Source organism: Oncorhynchus keta, chromosome 8 (genome assembly GCF_023373465.1).
Source record: "Oncorhynchus keta strain PuntledgeMale-10-30-2019 chromosome 8, Oket_V2, whole genome shotgun sequence".
NCBI lineage: Eukaryota > Metazoa > Chordata > Actinopteri > Salmoniformes > Salmonidae > Oncorhynchus > Oncorhynchus keta.
Window position 1 is genome coordinate 27,102,303 of NC_068428.1, and position 23,668 is coordinate 27,125,970.

The window sequence follows — 23,668 nt, forward strand, 5'->3', positions numbered from 1 at the left end:
TCTCTCGCTCTCACTCGCTCTCTCGCTCTCACTCGCTCTCTCTCCTACTCTCTCTCTCTCTTTCAATCTCTCTCTCTTGCGCTCTCTCTCTCTCTCCTACTCTCTCTCTTTCAATCTCTCTCTCTTTCAATCTCTCTCTCTTTCAATCTCTCTCTCTCTCTCTCTCTCTCTCTCTCTCTCTCTCAATCTTTCTCTTTTTTCAATCTTTCTCTTCAATCTCTCCTCTCTCTCTCTCTCTCTCCCTCTCTCTCTTTCAATCTCTCTCTCTCTCCCTCTTGCTCTTTCAATCTCTTCCTCTCTCTCTCGCTCTATCAATCTCTCCCTCTGTCACTCTCTCTCTCTCTCTTTCAATCTCTCTCTCGCTCTCTCTCCGTCTTTCAATCTCTCTCTCTTTCAATCTCACTCTCTCTTTCAATCTCTCTCTCTCAATTCAATTCAATTCAATTTGCTTTATTGGCATGACGTAACAATGCACATATTGCCAAAGCTCCCTGCCTGTGCCATTAAACCCCTACAACTCATCCAGAACGCCGCAGCCCGTCTGGTGTTCAACCTTCCCAAGTTCCCTCACGTCACCCCGCTCCTCCGCTCTCTCCACTGGCTTCCAGTTGAAGCTCGCATCCGCTACAAGACCATGGTGCTTGCCTACGGAGCTGTGAGGGGAACGGCACCTCAGTACCTCCAGGCTCTGATCAGGCCCTACACCCAAACAAGGGCACTGCGTTCATCCACCTCTGGCCTGCTCGCCTCCCTACCACTGAGGAAGTACAGTTCCCGCTCAGCCCAGTCAAAACTGTTCGCTGCTCTGGCCCCCCAATGGTGGAACAAACTCCCTCACGACGCCAGGACAGCGGAGTCAATCACCACCTTCCGGAGACACCTGAAACCCCACCTCTTTAAGGAATACCTAGGATAGGATAAGTAATCCTTCTCACCCCCCTTAAAAGATTTAGATGCACTATTGTAACGTGGCTGTTCCACTGGATGTCATAAGGTGAATGCACCAATTTGTAAGTCGCTCTGGATAAGAGCGTCTGCTAAATGACTTAAATGTAAATGTAAATGTAAGCTTATTTTGGATATTTAAAATATAAAAATAAAAATGAGAATCAAAATTGTCAATGGGACAACAGTAACAACAATAACCAAGTGTCGAAATCACCAAACATTCAACAATAACAATATGTATACAGTAGAGGACATGTGCAGGTTGATTGGTCTGTCTCTCTGTCTCTCTTTCAATCTCTCTCTCACTCTCTCTTTCAATCTCTCCCTCCCTCTTTTCTCTGTCACTCTCTCTCTGTCTTCTTTCTGTTACATTTGGTGTCATTATGAGTCATCATTTAGTTGTTTATTTGTCTGGCTGTCTTTCTATCCTCTCCTCCGGCTCCTCGTATCAAGCCTGGTGTGGATTTATGCTTGTCATTCGGTTATTACAGCACCATTACTCTGTCTTGCCCTTTCCACTTAGTGTGACACATGTAAATAGATGGCTGGAGTTTTAATGTTATCTATTGCCGGGGAAGGAGAGTTGTGCCATAGGCTGAGTGGGTCTCTGGCAACTATTATATGGTTATGTCATGGCAACTAGTATATGGTTATGTCATGGCAACTAGTATATGGTTATGTCATGGCAACTAGTTTATGGTTATGTCATGGAAACTAGTATATGGTTATGTCATGGCAACTAGTATATGGTTATGTCATGGCAACTAGTATATGGTTATGTCATGGCAACTAGTATATGGTTATGTCATGGCAACTAGTATATGGTTATGTCATGGCAACTAGTATATGGTTATGTCATGGCAACTAGTATATGGTTATGTCATGGCAACTAGTATATGGTTATGTCATGGCAACTAGTATATGGTTATGTCATGGCAACTAGTATATGGTTATGTCATGGCAACTAGTATATGGTTATGTCATGGCAACTAGTATATGGTTATGGTTATGTCATGGCAACTAGTATATGGTTATGTCATGGCAACTAGTATATGGTTATGTCATGGAAACTAGTATATGGTTATGTCATAACTATGGTTATGTCATGGCAACTAGTATATGGTTATGTCATGGCAACTAGTTTATGGTTATGTCATGGCAACTAGTATATGGTTATGTCATGGCAACTAGTATATGGTTATGTCATGGAAACTAGTATATGGTTATGTCATGGCAACTAGTTTATGGTTATGTCATGGCAACTAGTATATGGTTATGTCATGGCAACTAGTATATGGTTATGTCATGGCAACTAGTATATGGTTATTCTGTCATGGCAACTAGTATATGGTTATGTCATGGCAACTAGTATATGGTTATGTCATGGCAACTAGTATATGGTTATGTCATGGCAACTAGTATATGGTTATGTCATGGCAACTAGTATATGGTTATGTCATGGCAACTAGTATATGGTTATGTCATGGCAACTAGTATATGGTTATGTCATGGCAACTAGTATATGGTTATGTCATGGCAACTAGTATATGGTTTTGTCATGGAAACTATTATATGGTTATGTCATGGCAACTAGTATATGGTTATGTCATGGCAACTAGTATATGGTTATGTCATGGCAACTAGTATATGGTTATGTCATGGCAACTAGTATATGGTTATGTCATGGCAACTAGTATATGGTTATGGTTATGTCATGGCAACTAGTATATGGTTATGTCATGGCAACTAGTATATGGTTATGTCATGGCAACTAGTATATGGTTATGTCATGGCAACTAGTATATGGTTATGTTTTGTCAACTGGCAACTAGTAAATGGTTATGTCATGGCAACTAGTATATGGTTATGTCATGGCAACTAGTATATGGTTATGTCATGGAAACTAGTATATGGTTATGTCATGGCAACTAGTATATGGTTATGTCATGGCAACTAGTATATGGTTATGTCATGGCAACTAGTATATGGTTATGTCATGGCAACTAGTATATGGTTATGTCATGGCAACTAGTATATGGTTATGTCATGGCAGCTAGTATATGGTTTTGTCATGGCAACTAGTAAATGGTTTTGTCATGGCAACTAGTATATGGTTATGTCATGGCAACTAGTATATGGTTATGTCATGGCAACTAGTATATGGTTATGTCATGGAAACTAGTATATGGTTATGTCATGGCAACTAGTATATGGTTATGTCATGGCAACTAGTATATGGTTATTATGTCATGGCAACTAGTATATGGTTATGTCATGGCAACTAGTATATGGTTATGTCATGTTATATGGTTATGTCATGGCAACTAGTATATGGTTTTGTCATGGCAACTAGTATATGGTTATGTCATGGCAACTAGTATGGTTATGGTTATGGTCATGGCAACTAGTATATGGTTATGTCATGGCAACTAGTATATGGTTATGTCATCAACTAGTATATGGTTATGTCAACTAGTATATGGTTATGTCATGGCAACTAGTATATGGTTATGTCATGGCAACTAGTATATGGTTATGTCATGGCAACTAGTATATGGTTATGTCATGGCAACTAGTATATGGTTATGTCATGGCAACTAGTATATGGTTTTGTCATGGCAACTAGTATATGGTTATGTCATGGCAACTAGTATATGGTTATGTCATGGCAACTAGTATATGGTTATGTCATGGCAACTAGTATATGGTTATGTCATGGCAACTAGTATATGGTTATGTCATGGCAACTAGTATATGGTTATGTCATGGCAACTAGTATATGGTTATGTCATGGCAACTAGTATATGGTTATGTCATGGCAACTAGTATATGGTTATGTCATGGCAACTAGTATATGGTTTTGTCATGGCAACTAGTATATGGTTATGTCATGGCAACTAGTTTATGGTTATGGTTATGTCATGGAAACTAGTATATGGTTATGTCATGGCAACTAGTATATGGTTATGTCATGGAAACTAGTATATGGTTATGTCATGGCAAACTAGTATATGGTTATGTCATGGCAACTAGTATATGGTTATGTCATGGCAACTAGTATATGGTTATGTCATGGCAACTAGTATATGGTTATGTCATGGCAACTAGTATATGGTTATGTCATAGCAACTAGTATATGGTTTTGTCATGGCAACTAGTATATGGTTTTGTCATGGAAACTAGTATATGGTTATGTCATGGCAAGTATATGGTTTGTATAAATGGTTTTGTCATGGCAACTAGTATATGGTTCTGTCATGGCAACTAGTATATGGTTATGTCATGGCAACTAGTATATGGTTATGTCATGGCAACTAGTATATGGTTATGTCATGGCAACTAGTATATGGTTATGTCATGGCAACTAGTATATGGTTATGTCATGGCAACTAGTATATGGTTATGTCATGGCAACTAGTATATGGTTATGTCATGGCAACTAGTATATGGTTATGTCATGGCAACTAGTATATGGTTATGTCATCGCAGCTAGTATATGGTTTTGTCATGGCAACTAGTAAATGGTTTTGTCATGGCAACTAGTATATGGTTATGTCATGGCAACTAGTATATGGTTATGTCATGGCAACTAGTATATGGTTATGTCATGGAAACTAGTATATGGTTATGTCATGGCAACTAGTATATGGTTATGTCATGGCAACTAGTATATGGTTATGTCATGGCAACTAGTATATGGTTTTGTCATGGCAACTAGTATATGGTTATGTCATGGCAACTAGTATATGGTTATGTCATGGAAACTAGTATATGGTTATGTCATGGCAACTAGTATATGGTTATGTCATGGAAACTAGTATATGGTTATGTCATGGCAACTAGTATATGGTTATGTCATGGCAACTAGTATATGGTTATGTCATGGCAACTAGTATATGGTTATGTCATGGCAACTAGTATATGGTTTTGTCATGGAAACTATTATATGGTTATGTCATGGCAACTAGTATATGGTTATGTCATGGCAACTAGTATATGGTTATGTCATGGCAACTAGTATATGGTTATGTCATGGCAACTAGTATATGGTTATGTCATGGAAACTATTATATGGTTTTGTCATGGCAACTAGTATATGGTTATGTCATGGCAACTATTATATGGTTATGTCATGGCAACTAGTATATGGTTATGTCATGGCATGTATATGCATGGCAACTAGTATATGGGTTATGTCATGGCAACTAGTATATGGTTATGTCATGGCAACTAGTATATGGTTTTGTCATGGCAACTAGTATATGGTTATGTCATGGCAACTAGTATATGGTTATGTCATGGCAACTAGTATATGGTTATGTCATGGCAACTAGTATATGGTTATGTCATGGCAACTAGTATATGGTTATGTCATGGCAAACTAGTATATGGTTATGTCATGGCAACTAGTATATGGTTATGTCATGGCAACTAGTATATGGTTATGTCATGGCAACTAGGTATGTCATGGTAGTATGGTCATGGCAACTAGTATATGGTTATGTCATGGCAACTAGTATATGGTTATGTCATGGCAACTAACTATGGTTATATGGTTATGTCATGGCAACTAGTATATGGTTATGTCATGGCAACTAGTATATGGTTATGTCATGGCAACTAGTATATGGTTATGTCATGGCAACTAGTATATGGTTATGTCATGGCAACTAGTATATGGTTATGTCATGGCAACTAGTATATGGTTATGTCATGGCAACTAGTATATGGTTATGTCATGGCAACTAGTATATGGTTATGTCATGGCAACTAGTATATGGTTATGTCATGGCAACTAGTATATGGTTATGTCATGGCAACTAGTATATGTCATGGCAACTAGTATATGGTTATGTCATGGCAACTAGTATATGGTTATGTCATGGCAACTAGTATATGGTTTTGTCATATACAATGGTTATGTCATGGCATATGGTTTGTCATGGCAACTAGTATATGGTTATGTCATGGCAAGTATATGGTTATGTCATGGCAACTAGTATATGGTTATGTCATGGCAACTAGTATATGGTTATGTCATGGCAACTAGTATATGGTTATGTCATGGCAACTAGTATATGGTTATGTCATGGCAACTAGTATATGGTTATGTCATGGCAACTAGTATATGGTTATGTCATGGAAACTAGTATATGGTTATGTCATGGCAACTAGTATATGGTTATGTCATGGCAACTAGTATATGGTTATGTCATGGCAACTAGTATATGGTTATGTCATGGCAACTAGTATATGGTTATGTCATGGAAACTAGTATATGGTTATGTCATGGCAACTAGTATATGGTTATGTCATGGCAACTAGTATATGGTTATGTCATGGCAACTAGTATATGGTTATGTCATGGCAACTAGTTATATGGTTATGTCATGGCAACTAGTATATGGTTATGTCATGGCAACTAGTATATGGTTATGTCATGGCAACTAGTATATGGTTATGTCATGGCAACTAGTATATGGTTATGTCATGGCAACTAGTATATGGTTATGTCATGGCAACTAGTATATGGTTATGTCATGGCAACTAGTATATGGTTATGTCATGTCATGGCAACTAGTATATGGTTATGTCATGGCAACTATTATATGGTTATGTCATGGCAACTAGTATATGGTTATGTCATGGCAACTAGTATATGGTTATGTCATGGCAACTATATATGGTTATGTCATGGCAACTAGTATATGGTTATGTCATGGCAAGGCTTTCAGATACTATTATATGGTTATGTCATGGCAACTAGTATATGGTTATGTCATTGCAACTAGTATATGGTTATGTCATGGCAACTATTATATGGTTATGTCATGGCAACTAGTATATGGTTATGTCATGGCAACTAGTATATGGTTATGTCATGGCAACTAGTATATGGTTATGTCATGGAAACTATTATATGGTTATGTCATGGCAACTAGTATATGGTTATGTCATGGCAACTAGTATATGGTTATGTCATGGAAACTAGTATATGGTTATGTCATGGCAACTATTATATGGTTATGTCATGGCAACTAGTATATGGTTATGTCATGGCAACTAGTATATGGTTATGTCATGGCAACTAGTATATGGTTATGTCATGGCAACTAGTATATGGTTATGTCATGGCAACTAGTATATGGTTATGTCATGGAAACTATTATATGGTTTTGTCATGGCAACTAGTATATGGTTATGTCATGGCAACTAGTATATGGTTATGTCATGGCAACTAGTATATGGTTATGTCATATGGCAATGTATTACAAATTCATGGTTATGTCATGGCAACTAGTATATGGTTATGTCATGGCAACTAGTATATGGTTATGTCATGGCAACTATTATATGGTTATGTCATGGCAACTAGTATATGGTTATGTCATGGAAACTAGTATATGGTTATGTCATGGCAACTAGTATATGGTTATGTCATGGCAACTAGTATATGGTTTGTCATGGCAACTATTATATGGTTATGTCATGGCAACTAGTATATGGTTATGTCATGGCAACTAGTATATGGTTATGTCATGGCAACTAGTATATGGTTATGTCATGGCAACTATTATATGGTTATGTCATGGCAACTAGTATATGGTTATGTCATGGCAACTAGTATATGGTTATGTCATGGCAACTATATATGTTTTGTCATGGCAACTAGTATATGGTTATGTCATGGCAACTAGTATATGGTTATGTCATGGGTTTGTCACTAGTATATGGTTATGTCATGGCAACTAGTATATGGTTATGTCATGGCAACTAGTATATGGTTATGTCATTATGGTTACTAACTTATATGGTTATGTCATGGCAACTAGTATATGGTTATGTCATGGCAACTAGTATATGGTTATGTCATTCAACTAGTATATGGTTATGTCATGGTAGTATATGGTTTGTCATGGAAACTCATTTGCATTATATGGTTATGTCATGGAAACTATTATATGGTTATGTCATGGCAACTATTATATGGTTATGTCATGGCAACTAGTATATGGTTATGTCATGGCAACTATTATATGGTTATGTCATGCGGTGCAAAGCATCAGGAGTCAGACGGAATTCATATGCACAATTGTGGTATTAATTTACAGGTACAGAAGGTGAGCTGAACCATGAATACTGATGTTGACGAACACTTGACTGACAATAATAACAAACAAATTAAAAGCAATTGCCAATTCACTGAAACTACTGGCTTTTAAGGAAGAGCGCTTAAAACTTTGACAAAGCTCAATAATTCCTCGCACAGCTGACATATCAGGCCAGTCAAAGCTCTCCTAAAATGAGCAACCTCAACAGGTTTAAAGCTCAACCCCAAATCAGTCCACAAACGACCTGGGTTGGTTACACTATAAATATATGCTGGGTTTATAGTTGACCTAACTGCTGGGTTGCAGGCATTGGGTCACTTAGTTTGGTTGTTTTCTTTAAAAACTGCTGGGTTATTGATGCTGGGTGCTGGGTTATTGATGCTGGGTTAATGAGATATGACTCAGCGGGTTAGCTCAGAAGACTGGACGAATGGCTTAGTAGGGGCAAGGCTTTCAGATAATTATTTTTGGCCAGCCAATAGAATAAATGTAGTTCTGTTGTATTGTTAGATTGAACGCTGACAGTAGTAAATCTAGTTCTTTTTGCCCCTAGCGGTTCAACTACCATTAAAATCGTGATGTAGAGGCATCTGGAGAAGGTTCATACACATCTATCATACACATAGTTTCATACACATATTTGTACTTTTACGAAGAAAAAAGCATGTTGGCAATGTAGATTATACGTTTATATAGGTAGCTACAGTGCCTTCAGAATGTATTCACACCTCTTGAAATTTTGTTGTATTACAGACTGATTTAGATTTTTTTGGTCATTAAAATCAAAGTGGAATTTTGTTTTTCAAAATGTTTACAAATTCATTTTTAAAAAGAAAAGCAAAAGTGTCTTGAGTCAATAAGTATTAAACCCTTTTTTTAAATGTCAAGCCTAAATAAGTTCAGGAGTAAAAATGTGCTTAACAAGTCACATAATAACTGTGCAATAATAGTGTTTAACATGATGTTTGAATGACTACTTCATCTCTGTACCCCACATATACAATTATCTGTAAGGTCCCTCAGTCGAGCAGTGAATTTCAGTTCAACCACAAAGACCAGGGAGTTTTTCCAACGCCTCGCAAAGAAGTGCACCTATTGGTAGATGGGTAAAAAAAAGAAGCAGAAATTAAATATCCCTTTGAGCATGATGAAGTTATTAATTACACTTTGGATGGTCAATCCATACCGATACACCCAGTCATTACAAAGATACAGGCGTCCTTCCTAACTCATTTGCCAAAGAGGAAGGAAACCGATCAGGGATTTCACCATGAGGCCAATGCTGACTTTAAAACAGTAACAGAGTTTAATGGCTGTGACAGGAGAAAACTGAGGATGGATCAACAACATTGTAGTTACTCCACAATACTAACCTAAATGACGGAGTGAAAAGAAGGGAAGCCTGTACATAATAAAAATATTACAAATCATGCATCCTGTTTGCAACGAGGCACTAAAGTAAAACTGCAAAAAAATGCAGCAAAGCAGTTCACTTTTTGTATGTTTGGGGCAAATCCAATACAACACATTACTGAGTGCTGTACTCCAAATTTTCAAGCATAGTGGTGGATTTCTAATCCCACACAGGGCAGATATATATTTTTTACCTCCTTTTTCGATCTTGTCTCATCGCTGCAACTCCCCAACGGGCTCGGTAGAGGTGAAGGTCGAGTCATGGGTCCTCTGAAACGTTACCTGCCAAACCCTGCTTCTTAACACCTGCCCGCTTAACCCGGAAGCCAGCTGCACCAATGTGTCGGAGGTTTCACCGTTCAACTGAGGAGTCGCTAGAGTGCAATGAGCCAAGTAAAGCCCCCCGGCCAAACCCTCCACTACACCAGAAGACACTGGGCCAATTGTGCACTACCCTATGGGACTACCGGTCCCGGATGGTTGTGACACAGCCTGGGATCGAACCAGGGTCTGCGATGCCGTGCTTTAGATTGCTACACCACTCGGGAGGCCAGATCCCTGTGAGAGAGGTTGCCTTGGTAGTAGTTGTAGGTTTTTATACACTAGCTAAGAACAATCTGTGACAATCTGTGAGAAAAAGAGCTACAGCGTAAGTTCTGCAATGCAGGTTCTGTTGAATTGAACCTCTAATCTTCATTTTCAAGGTAATGATTGCAATGTTCTTCCCAACACAATACTGCAATAAATGTGTCCACCGCAAATGGCAATAGGTGTCAGGAACTTGGAGCCTTACCACTGTGAGCTTACTTATTTTATTATCAGAGCGTGCCAGTGGACTTCTGGTAAGTGTGCTTTAGTGAGAACGTATTGGGATCAGTCACAACTACTTTAACCCACCCCCAACATGAATATTATGAGCAAGCTACTGTTTAATGAGGCTTACACAAGTGTCTCAGTTCCTCAAGAGCCTATGCCTATCCCAATTTTGGGATATGTAAGTAATAATGTTATGAATTTTATATTGGAATATGTAATGTGCAAACTTATTCAAGGCACATTTTAATTTGCAGTGTACAAACTTAGATTTATTAATAGGAATGTTTAATTTAGGCCACGTATCCTGAAAAAAACCTATGGATTACATACAAAAATAACAAGCTGCTCGCCGGGCCAACCCAACTGATGGTTAGAAAATAACAAGCTGCTCGCCGTGCCAACCCAACTGATGGTTAGAAAATAACAAGCTGCTCGCCGTGCCAACCCAACTGATGGTTAGAAAATAACAAGCTGCTCGCCGGATGGTTAGAAAATAACAAGCTGCTCGCCGACCCAACTGATGGTTAGAAAATAACAAGCTGCTCGCCGGGCCAACCCAACTGATGGTTAGAAAATAACAAGCTGCTCAAGCTGCCGGGCCAACCCAACTGATGGTTAGAAAATAACAAGCTGCTCGCCAACCCAACTGATGGTTAGAAAATAACAAGCTGCTCGCCAACCCAACTGATGGTTAGAAAATAACAAGCTGCTCGCCGGGCCAACCCAACTGATGGTTAGAAAATAACAAGCTGCTCGCCGGGCCAACCCAACTGATGGTTAGAAAATAACAAGCTGCTCGCCGGGCCAACCCAACTGATGGTTAGAAAATAACAAGCTGCTCGCCGGGCCAACCCAACTGATGGTTAGAAAATAACAAGCTGCTCGCCCAACCCAACTGATGGTTAGAAAATAACAAGCTGCTCGCCGTGCCAACCCAACTGATGGTTAGAAAATAACAAGCTGCTCGAAAATAACCGGGCCAACCCAACTGATGGTTAGAAAATAACAAGCTGCTCGCCGGGCCAACCCAACTGATGGTTAGAAAATAACAAGCTGCTCGCCGGGCCAACCCAACTGATGGTTAGAAAATAACAAGCTGCTCGCCGGGCCAACCCAACTGATGGTTAGAAAATAACAAGCTGCTCGCCGGGCCAACCCAACTGATGGTTAGAAAATAACAAGCTGCTCGCCGGGCCAACCCAACTGATGGTTAGAAAATAACAAGCTGCTCGCCGGGCCAACCCAACTGATGGTTAGAAAATAACAAGCTGCTCGCCGGGCCAACCCAACTGATGGTTAGAAAATAACAAGCTGCTCGCCGGGCCAACCCAACTGATGGTTAGAAAATAACAAGCTGCTCGCCGGGCCAACCCAACTGATGGTTAGAAAATAACAAGCTGCTCGCCGGGCCAACCCAACTGATGGTTAGAAAATAACAAGCTGCTCGCCGGGCCAACCCAACTGATGGTTAGAAAATAACAAGCTGCTCGCCCAACCCAACTGATGGTTAGAAAATAACAAGCTGCTCGCCGGGCCAACCAAGCAACTGATGGTTAGAAAATAACAAGCTGCTCGCCCAACCCAACTGATGGTTAGAAAATAACCAACCCAACTGATGGTTAGAAAATAACAAGCTGCTCGCCGGGCCAACCCAACTGATGGTTAGAAAATAACAACTGATGATGGTTAGAAAATAACAAGCTGCTCGCCCAACCCAACTGATGGTTAGAAAATAACAAGCTGCTCGCCGGGCCAACCCAACTGATGGTTAGAAAATAACAAGCTGCTCGCCGGGCCAACCCAACTGATGGTTAGAAAATAACAAGCTGCTCAACTGATGGTTAGAAAATAACAAGCTGCTCGCCGGGCCAACCCAACTGATGGTTAGAAAATAACAAGCTGCTCGCCGGGCCAACCCAACTGATGGTTAGAAAATAACAAGCTGCTCGCCGGGCCAACCCAACTGATGGTTAGAAAATAACAAGCTGCTCGCCGGGCCAACCCAACTGATGGTTAGAAAATAACAAGCTGCTCGCCGGGCCAACCCAACTGATGGTTAGAAAATAACAAGCTGCTCGCCGGGCCAACCCAACTGATGGTTAGAAAATAACAAGCTGCTCGCCGGGCCAACCCAACTGATGGTTAGAAAATAACAAGCTGCTCGCCGGGCCAACCCAACTGATGGTTAGAAAATAACAAGCTGCTCGCCGGGCCAACCCAACTGATGGTTAAATGAACCCATATTTGGATAATCCAAACAACAGAACATGTTGGGATATTCACACAACCCAGCTGAAAATGCTGGGTTAAAAATAACCCAATTTGGGTTATTTGGTAACCCAGCGCTGGGTAAATATTGGACAGAACACATGCTGGGTTACCAAATAACCCAAATTGGGTTGTTTTTAACCCAGCATTTTCAGCTGGGTTGCGTGAATATCTCAACATGTTGGGTTGTTTAGAGCAGTGGACTACATGTTGATGATGCAATAGAACTTAAAACGTCTAAATAAACAATGTTACAAAGGATTTATCCAGATAGATTTTTTTTTGTAATAACTATGGAAAATGTCTAGTAGTAGGAATTTGCTTGAGAACGCTAGCATGATAAATGAACATTAGCAAACATTTGCAGACCGAGTTTGGCACCAAATAAGAGGATAGATATGTCCTGAAATGTCAGATGGATGGATATTTGCTTTCCAACGTGTTCTTCAAGACTCATTGATCCTTTGTGACCCTACACTTCATTGGATAACTTTTTGTATTTTTATCATTTGAATATTTAAAACCCATTGAGCCTGTCTAACCCCTGACCTCTGTCCTTTCACCCCTCAGGTCTGTCGTTCTACACACGTGTTCTGGAGAACTGTGAGGATGAGGCCAGATTTGATGAGGTTTGTAACTCTTCTATTAGATTCAAAATAACCATCAAGCCCTTTTTCTTTTGTGTTTATATGTTAATTTAGTTTAGACAATTTAATTTAGCAGAGTTAGTACATACGGGGGAGATGGATGCAGAAGGCTACAAAGAACACTAGGCAAGTCAGTTAGGAACAAATTCTTATTTTCAATGACAGCCTAGGAACAGTGGGTTAACTGCCTTGTCCAGGGGCAGGACAATAGAGTTTTTACCTTTTCAGCTCGGGGATTGGATCTTGCCGGGGATTTGATAGGCTTTACATCCCTGTGTCTATAGGCTTTACATCCCTGTGTCTATAGGCTTTACATCCCTGTCTATAGGCTTTACATCCCTGTGTCTATAGGCTTTACATCCCTGTGTCTATAGGCTTTACATCCCTGTGTCTATAGGCTTTTACATCCCTGTGTCTATAGGCTTTACATCCCTGTGTCTATAGGCTTTACATCCCTGTCTATAGGCTTTACATCCCTGTGTCTGTAGGCTTTACATCCCTGTGTCTATAGGCTTTACATCCCTGTGTCTATAGGCTTTACATCCCTGTGTCTATAGGCTTTACATCCCTGTGTCTATAGGCTTTACATCCCTGTGTCTATAGGCTTTACATCCCTGTGTCTATAGGCTTTACATCCCTGTGTCTATAGGCTTTACATCCCTGTGTCTATAGGCTTTACATCCCTGTGTATATAGGTTTTACATCCCTGTGTCTATAGGCTTTACATCCCTGTGTCTATAGGCTTTACATCCCTGTGTCTATAGGCTTTAGATCCCTGTGTCTATAGGCTTTACATCCCTGTGTCTATAGGCTTTACATCCCTGTGTCTATAGGCTTTACATCCCTGTGTCTATAGGCTTTACATCCCTTTGTCTATAGGCTTTAGATCCCTGTGTCTATAGGCTTTACATCCCTGTGTCCTGAGGTGAGAGTTTCCCCACCATGACACAAATAGCATGATTTGTGTTGGATATTACTTTGCTTGATATGGACATGGTTAAGTCAAATCAAACGTTATTTGTCACATGTGCCGAATACAACAGGTGTAGACCATACAGTGAAATGCTTACTTACAAGCCTTTAAACAACAATTCAGTTTGAAGAAAATCCCTAAAAAAGTAAGAGATAAGAATAACAAATAATTAAAGAGCAGCAGTAAATAACAATAGCGGGGCTATATACAGGGGGTACCGGTACAGAGTCAATGGTCCTCCTTTTCCTGTAGTCCACAATCATCTCCTCTGTTTTGATCGCGTTGAGGGTATGCAGATAGTGTGTTCATCCATACTCCTTATTAACAGGCTCCAGTGTTGGTTATCACATCAGGGATTTGACCAGGCTCTGCTAACAGGAAATCCTGCACTATTTTAATCTTATCAAGTCTTTTGTGTTATTTTTTTTACATCCCTCTGTTCTTAAGACAAGAAGGAATCTCATTTGACGTCCATTGTAAATGGGCCATTTCGTATCTAGTCCACTCTAATGGGCCACTTGCAACTAGTATTTGGTGGTGGTATTTGTGGGGTTGAGATGTCAGTGAGAGCTAGAGGATGGCAGCCATGCTGTACAGTGTGACCAGGCCAGACATACTGCAGGCTACTGGGGTGTAGAGACTTAACTAGGCAGAGAGAGAGAGAGAGAGGAAGAGCGAGAGTAAGTTTGTTTGTACCTGAGAGACACCATGAATATGATTACTTTGTGATTTACCTTTACATTGGCCATCTAAAAATAAACAAATGACATTAGCAGGCATAAGAACCCTGCTCTACTCTGAATATGATTCTGATACATTGTAGATCTGTAATAGTCTTGAAAACCAGACTCAAGAACATGAGTGAGGCAACGAGGATGTCTAGAGAGACCTGTAATGCCTCAGGGTCCAGGAGCTTTGGTGGAGGCTGATGATTGACTGGCTCCGTTTGGCTCTGTAGCTGTTGGATTCTGGAAAGTTTTCCCAGTGCGATTCCTCTTGTCAGGTTGGGAAATCAGTTCTGAAATGTTTTTAAACCTGAAGACTCACTCTGGGAGGGAGGGAGGGAGGGAGGGAGGGAGGGAGGGAGGGAGGGAGGGAGGGAGGGAGGGAGGGAGGGAGGGAGGGAGGGAGGGAGGGAGGGAGGGAGGGAGGGAGGGAGGGAGGGAGGGGTAGACAGTGGAATATTAAAAGAGAGAGCAAAGACAGAGAAGAAGAAAATAGAGAGAAAATTAAATATGGAGGGAGATACAGAGAGAGAGAGATATGCGTCAACAGCAACCATGGGAAAATCCTCTGCATTATCATTAACAGCAGACTTGTACATTTCGTCAGTGAAAACAATGTACTGAGCAAATGTCAAATTGGCTTTTTACCAAATTATCGTACGACAGACCACGTGTTCACCCTGCACACCTTAATTGACAAACAAACAAATCAAAACAAAGGCAGTCTTCTCATGCTTTGTTGATTTCTAAAAAGCCTTCGACTCAATTTGGCATGAGGGTCTGCTATACAAATTGATGGAAAGTGGTGTTGGGGGGAAAACACACAACATTATAAAATGTATGTACACAAACAACAAGTTTGCGGTTAAAATAGTCAAAAAGCACACACATTTCTTCCCACATGGCTGTGGGTTGAGACAGGGATGCAGCATAAGCCCCACCCTCTTCATCATATATATCAACGAATTGGCAAGAGCACTAGAACAGTCTGCAGCACCCGGCCTCACCCTACTAGAATCTGAAGTCAAATGTCTACTGTTTGCTGATGATCTGGTGCTTCTGTCTCCAACCAAGGAGGGCCTACAGCAGCAACTAGATCTTCTGCACAGATTCAGCCAGACCTGGGCCCTGACAGTAAATCTCAATAAGACCAAAATAATAGTGTTCCAAAAAGGTCCAGTCGCCAGGACCACAAATACAAATTCCATCTAGACACTGTTGTCCTAGAGCACACAAAAAAACTATAAATACCTTGGCCTAAACATCAGCGCCACAAGTAACTTCTACAAAGCTGTGAACGATCTGGGAGACAAGGCAAGAAGGGCATTCTATGCCATCAAAAGGAACATCAAATTGGACATACCAATTAGGATCTGGCTAAAAATACTTGAATCAGTTATAGAACCCATTTCCCTTTATGGTTGTGAGGTCTGGGGGCCGCTCACCAACCAAGAATTCACAAAATGGGACAATCACCAAATTGAGATTCTGCATGCAGAATTCTGCAAAAATATCCTCTGTGTACAATGTAGAACACCAAATAATGCATGCAGAGCAGAATTAGGTCGATACCCGCTAATGATAAAAATCCAGAAAAGAGCCGTTAAATTTTACAACCACCTAAAAGGAAACGATTCCCAAACCTTCCATAACAAAGCCATCACATACAGAGAGATTAACCTGGAGAAGAGTCCCCTAAGCAAACAGACCCCACAGAGCTCCAGGACAGCAACACAATTAGACCCAACCAAATCATGAGAAAACAAAAAGAGAATTACTTGACACATTGGAAGGAATGAACAAAAAACAGAGCAAACTAGAATGCTATTTGGCCCTAAACAGAGAGTACACAATGGCAGAATACCTGACCACTGTGACTGACACAAACTTAAGGAAAGCTTAGACTATGTCCAAACTCAGTGAGCATAGCCTTGCTATTGAGAAAGACCACTGTAGGCAGACCTGGCTCTCAAGAGAAGACAGGCTATGTGAAACTGAGCTGCACTTCCTAACCTCCTGCCAAATGTATGACCATATTAGAGACACATATTTCCCCCAGATCACACAGATCCACAAAGAATTCGAAAAACAAATCAAATTTTGATAAACTCCCATATCTACTGGGTGAAATTCCAGTGTGCCATCACAGCAGCAAGATTTGTAACCTGTTGTCACAGGAGAAGGTCATCCAGTGAAGAACAAACACCATTGTAAATAAAACCCATATTTATGCTTATTTATTTTCCCTTTTGTACTTTAACCGAAAGTGTGTGAGAGAGAGAGAGAGAGAGAGAGAGAGAGAGAGAGAGAGAGAGAGAGAACCAGACAAAATATAGGTTATGCCATGGGGCATACATTAAGAGTTTCTCTCTCATACAGGGGAGGGCTTGAGTTTTTCTGTTTGTTGTTTAGGAGCAGAAACACTTTCCTTTGAAGGCTCGGCTCAGACACTGAGTGCTTTTTCCTTTGCTGATAACTAGCGCTATTGTTTTGGGTCTAATCAGGAACAACGGCAAGATGAGACTTAATGTACCCATGCCTGCACAAAGACCACACACACACGCACACGCACACGCATACGCACACTCACACGCATACGCACACACACCACTCATTCTCCTATGGTATTATTATTGCCTCATTTACATTGGTGAGTTGGTACAGTTATAGTAGGACAACTGATGTGATCAGACAGCGGGTTATCCAATGTTCCCCGCCCGGGCTTTGTGCATCCAAACCAAGAAACGATGAAGAGGTTATTATATCAACTCATCATCAATGGATTGTCCAGTCTGACCCCGGGCAGTCTAGTGTCTGGAGGACAGCTTCAACAGTGTGAATGTGCATGATTTATATCAAAAGTTAACCCAAAAAGCATTGAATGTGATAGCAGTTGAATTTCCTACATCCCAATAACCCTCCTCATCTTCATAATAAAACTCACTGAATATCCCAGGCCAGCCTCTCTCGTAGAACACTGCCTCATTAGCATAAAGATAGGAGGTTTGTTTCTTTATGCATGGCCTGGAACATGGCTTTGATAGACTGGATGCTGAATCTGTATTCATGATTCAACATGGGAGGGTTAGCTTGTAGCTGCAGTACATTGGAGCCTCTCCCCGTTCTTTAGTGTATTAGCCTGAGAACTACACTACCTCCATGAAGCCATCTCCTCCTGCTAGAATACTGATGTGTATTTGGGACACAAGTTAACAGCATTCTGAGTGTTGGGAAGGTTTTTTAAAAGTATTGTTTTCTAAACATTCTGCAGCATAACCTATTCATGCTGTGTAGCCTTCTTGATTGGGATCATACATAGGGTATGCAGATAGGTGTTTTCATGAGGCACCCAAAGCAACATGTCATTAATGTCTTAACTTTTTCATAACTTTTTCAGTCGCTTGCATACTGAAAGCCATAGAGCTATTTCATAATTTTTATTTATTTATTTCACCTTTATTTAACCAGCTAGGCAAGTTGAGAACAAGTTCTCATTTACAATTGCGACCTGGCCAAGATAAAGCAAAGTAGTTCGACAGATACAATGACACAGAGTTACACATGGAGTAAAACAAACATACAGTCAATAATACAGTATAAACAAGTATATATACAATGTGAGCAAATGAGGTGAGAAGGGAGGTAAAGGCAAAAAAGGCCATGGTGGCAAAGTAAATAAAATATAGCAAGTAAAACACTGGAATGGTAGTTTTGCAATGGAAGAATGTGCAAAGTAGAAATAAAAATAATGGGGTGCAAAGGAGCAAAATAAATAAATAAATGAAATACAGTTGGGAAAGAGGTAGTTGTTTAGGCTAAATTATAGGTGGGCTATGTACAGGTGCAGTAATCTATAAGATGCTCTGACAGTTGGTGCTTAAAGCTAGTGAGGGAGATAAGTGTTTCCAGTTTCAGAGATTTTTGTAGTTCGTTCCAGTCATTGGCAGCAGAGAACTGGAAGGAGAGGCGGCCAAAGAAAGAATTGGTTTTGGGGGAGACTAGAGAGATGGGAGATGCTCTGGTGACCAGCGAGCTGAGATAAGGGGGGACTTTACCTAGCAGGGTCTTGTAGATGACATGGAGCCAGTGGGTTTGGCGACGAGTATGAAGCGAGGGCCAGCCAACAAGAGCATACAGGTCGCAATGGTGGGTAGTATATGGGGCTTTGGTGACAAAACGGATTGCACTGTGATAGACTGCATCCAATTTGTTGAGTAGGGTATTGGATGCTATTTTGTAAATGACATCGCCAAAGTCGAGGATTGGTTGGATGGTCAGTTTTACAAAGGTATGTTTGGCAGCATGAGTGAAGGATGCTTTGTTTTGCGAAATAGGAAGCCAATTCTAGATTTAACTTTGGATTGGAGATGTTTGATGTGGGTCTGGAAGGAGAGTTTACAGTCTAACCAGACACCTAAGTATTTGTAGTTGTCCACGTATTCTAAGTCAGAGCCGTCCAGAGTAGTGATGTTGGACAGGCGGGTAGGTGCAGGTAGCGATCGGTTGAAGAGCATGCATTTAGTTTTACTTGTATTTAAGAGCAATTGGAGGCCACGGAAGGAGAGTTGTATGGCATTGAAGCTTGCCTGGAAGGTTGTGAACACAGTGTCCAAAGAAGGGCCGGAAGTATACAGAATGGTGTCGTCTGCGTAGAGGTGGATCAGAGACTCACCAGCAGCAAGAGCGACCTCATTGATGTATACAGAGAAGAGAGTCGGTCCAAGAATTGAATCCTGTGGCACCCCCATAGAGACTGCCAGAGGTCTGGATAGCAGACCCTCCGATTTGACACACTGAACTCTATCAGAAAGGTAGTTGGTGAACCAGGCGAGGCAATCATTTGAGAAACCAAGGCTGTCGAGTCTGCCAATGAGGATGTGGTGATTGACAGAGTCGAAAGCCTTGGCCAGATCAATGAATACGGCTGCACAGTAATGTTTCTTATCGATGGCGGTTAAGATATCGTCTAGGACCTTGAGCGTGGCTGAGGTGCACCCATGACCAGCTCTGAAACCAGATTGCATAGCAGAGAAGGTATGGTGAGATTCGAAATGGTCGGTAATCTGTTTGTTGACTTGGCTTTCGAAGACCGTAGAAAGGCATGGTAGGATAGATATAGGTCTGTAGCAGTTTGGGTCAAGAGTGTCCCCCCCTTTGAAGAGGGGGATGACCGCAGCTGCTTTCCAATCTTTGGGAATCTCAGACAACACGAAAGAGAGGTTGAACAGGCTAGTAATAGGGGTGGCAACAATGTCGGCAGATAATTTTAGAAAGAAAAGGTCCCGATTGTCTCGCCCGGCTGATTTGTAGGGGTCCAAATTTTTCAGCTCTTTCAGAACATCAGCTGAATGGATTTGGGAGAAGGAGAAATGGGGAAGGCTTGGGCGAGTTGCTGTTGGGGGTGCAGTGCTGTTGACCGGGGTAGGAGTAGCCAGGTGGAAAGCATGGCCAGCCGTCAGTGGTGACAGTGTTTCCTATCTTCAGTGCAGTGGGCAGCTGGGAGGAGGTGTTCTTATTCTCCATGGACTTTACAGTGTCCCAGAACTTTTTTGAGTTAGTGTTGCAGGAAGCAAATTTCTGCTTGAAAAAGCTAGCCTTGGCTTTTCTAACTGCCTGTGTATAACGGTTTCTAGCTTCCCTGAACAGCTGCATATCACGGGGGCTGTTCGATGCTAATGCAGAACGCCATAGGATGTTTTTGTGTTGGTTAAGGGCAGTCAGGTCTGGGGAGAACCAAGGGCTATATCTGTTCCTGGTTCTAAATTTCTTGAATGGGGCATGTTTATTTAAGATGGTTAGGAAGGCATTTAAAAAAAATATCCAGGCATCCCCTACTGACGGGATGAGATCAATATCCTTCAAGGATACCCCAGCCAGGTCGATTAGAAAGGCCTGATCGCTGAAGTGTTTCAGGGAGCGTTTTACAGTGATGAGTGGAGGTCGTTTGACCGCTGACCCATTACGGATGCAGGCAATGAGGCAGTGATCGCTGAGATCTTGGTTGAAGACAGCATAGGTGTATTTAGAGGGGAAGTTGGTTAGGATGATATCTATGAGGGTGCCCGTGTTTAAGGCTTTGGGGGGGTACCTGGTAGGTTCATTGATCATTTGTGTGAGATTGAGGGCATCAAGTTTAGATTGTAGGATGGCTGGGGTGTTAAGCATGTTCCAGTTTAGGTCGCCTCGCAGCACGAGCTCTGAAGATAGATGGGGGGCAATCAGTTCACATATGGTGTCCAGAGCACAGCTGGGGGCAGAGGGTGGTCTATAGCAGGCGGCAACGGTGAGAGACTTGTTTTTAGAGAGGTGGATTTTTAAAAGTAGAAGTTCAAATTGTTCGGGTACAGACCGGGATAGTAGGACAGAACTCTGCAGGCTATCTTTGCAGTAGATTGCAACACCGCCCCCTTTGGCAGTTCTATTTTGTCTGAAAATTTTGTAGTTTGGAATTAAAATTTCAGAATTTTTGGTGGTCTTCCTAAGCCAGGATTCAGACACAGCTAGAACATCCGGGTTGGCAGAGTGTGCTAAAGCAGTGAATAGAACAAACTTAGGGAGGAGGCTTCTAATGTTAACATGCATGAAACCAAGGCTATTACGGTTACAGAAGTCATCAAAAGAGAGCGCCTGGGGAATAGGAGTGGAGCTAGGCACTGCAGGGCCTGGATTCACCTCTACATCGCCAGAGGAACATAGGAGGAGAGGAATAAGGGTGTGGCTAAAAGCAATAAGAATTGGTCGTCTAGAACGTCTGGAACAGAGAGTAAAAGGAGGTTTCTGGGGGCGATAAAATAGCATTAAGGTATAATGTACAGACAAAGGTATGGTAGGATGTGAATACAGTGGAGGTAAACCTAGGTATTGAGTGATGAAGAGAGAGATATTGTCTCTAGAAACATCATTGAAACCAGGAGATGTCATTGCATGTGTGGGTGGTGGAACTAATAAGTTGGATAAGGTATAGTGAGCAGGACTAGAGGCTCTACAGTGAAATAAGCCAATAAACACTAACCAGAACAGCAATGGACAAGACATATTGACATTAAGGAGAGGCATAATGTATTGTGCCTGTCCGCCATTATGTAGGTTACCACTCACTGAAAGCTTGTAGCTGGCCACTGTGAAGTCACTTCCTGAAAGTGCCCGCATCAATTCCCTGATTGCCCGCATCACTTCCCTGATTACCCCGGCCTATGGTTGAGTTGCAGGAAACGAGGGCCCTCATGCGACTGTTTGTTATGATGGGGTTAAATATAGCGAGTGTTCTCGTTAACCCAGCACCATGACATCCAGTTCATGGAGAGAACCATATCCCTGTCAGACTAACCGAAACAGCTAACTGATCATGTGGAGCTCCAGGAAGTACTCTGGTTTGTCGTTGGGCTTTGAGAATGTGAGGTGTGGATTACAGGCATCTGTAGACGACATAAAGACTAAAGGGTTTTCACTTTTTTTAAATCCTGTCTGGTTGCACACTGTTCTTTAGGGTTGAAGTGTTGCCCTACAGAAGTAGTATCCAATCTCCCAGCATACTGAATAAAGGTAGAAAGTATTTATTCCTAGATATTCCCTTACCCTAGACAGTTATTTCTTTCCACACTGTGTTACTGAAGGCAAAGGTTTCATGGGTATTTGTAACCATGAAATCCCACATTGCATATCTCACTTCTGTGGTTTATTCATTGCTGTCTTGTTCTTAAAGTTTTAACACACACACACACACACACACACTCATTTCCGAGGGGAATGTTTCGTCCTCGTTTCTCCTCGTTTCTGCTGCATGCATCTGCATAATAATGCTCATCTCACACAGAGAACACTACGCAGCACTGACAAGGCACCGCCATTAAGACTGCAACAACAGCCCCCCCCCCCTTCACAAAACGTTCTCTTTCCACCAGAGTGAGAAGAACAGATCATGACCATAAATAGCTACAAGATAATTGTCTCATCATGTCTAAAACTGTTTCAATGAAACAGAGAACTTTCAGGACCTTGGTACATGTCAGGATATTGTATTCTACTGCTCCCAGTTGAGGTAATGTAATACAGTATAAGTGTCTCAGCTATAGATCTCAGTTAGATTTCTTGTATTGGTCTTCAATGGCGAGAGCCCTATAATTGGTATAGCCATGGGTGTACTGTAAGTGGAATGTCCCTGTGCTCTGTGTATGGATTCTGAATAGATGTCTGTGTACAGATTGGCAGGTTAAATTGACAGACTTTGATAGGGTATGGTGGTGAGGTTGATAGATCGATATCTGGCGATATTGAAAAAGATGGTCCCCATAGGTTGATTAGAACATGGTAAAGTGGTCCTGGGCTGTGATTGAAAGGCTATTGGAATGGATGGACAGGCTAGTTTCAGGGCTAGACAGTTCAGTCTTGACTATGATTTATCAGCCTTGAGTTTCTGTGTCTCAAGTCTCAAGCTTTTAAAATAGTTCTCTCAAAACAGCTTTTCTTTGCTCGCAATTCGGACTCTCCAGAAGCTTTTGGGACAGTACAGTGGAGCAGTCTCAGGTCATGCTGACATGTCAAATTGGACATCAGTCAAAGGTGTTTTGGTGTAAAGATAATACACTTTTGCAGTTTGATTGCGTAGTGCTGCAGTATCTGGTTTATAGACCATGGGCAATTCTGTGAAACCTGCTTGGACAACTTGACCCATTTCCCCTCTGCAGTTAACTCCACACCAGATGGCCTCAGTGCCTTACACAATAAAAACAGTTGGAGTTTAATCAAGACGGTAGTCTATTCCTGAAT

General features: G+C 41.3%; 1 protein-coding gene across 9 annotated transcripts in view; it reads left to right on the forward strand.

Moving 5' to 3' along the window:
• LOC118386621 (otoferlin-like) overlaps positions 1–23,668 on the forward strand; it is a 154,229-nt gene that overhangs the window by 5,652 nt on the left and 124,909 nt on the right. For all 9 annotated transcript variants that reach the window (XM_052523929.1, XM_052523928.1, XM_052523934.1 and 6 more), the window contains exon 2: positions 13,128–13,186. In XM_052523929.1, the coding sequence (XP_052379889.1) occupies positions 13,128–13,186 (59 nt within the window). The remainder of the gene's footprint in view (positions 1–13,127; positions 13,187–23,668) is intronic.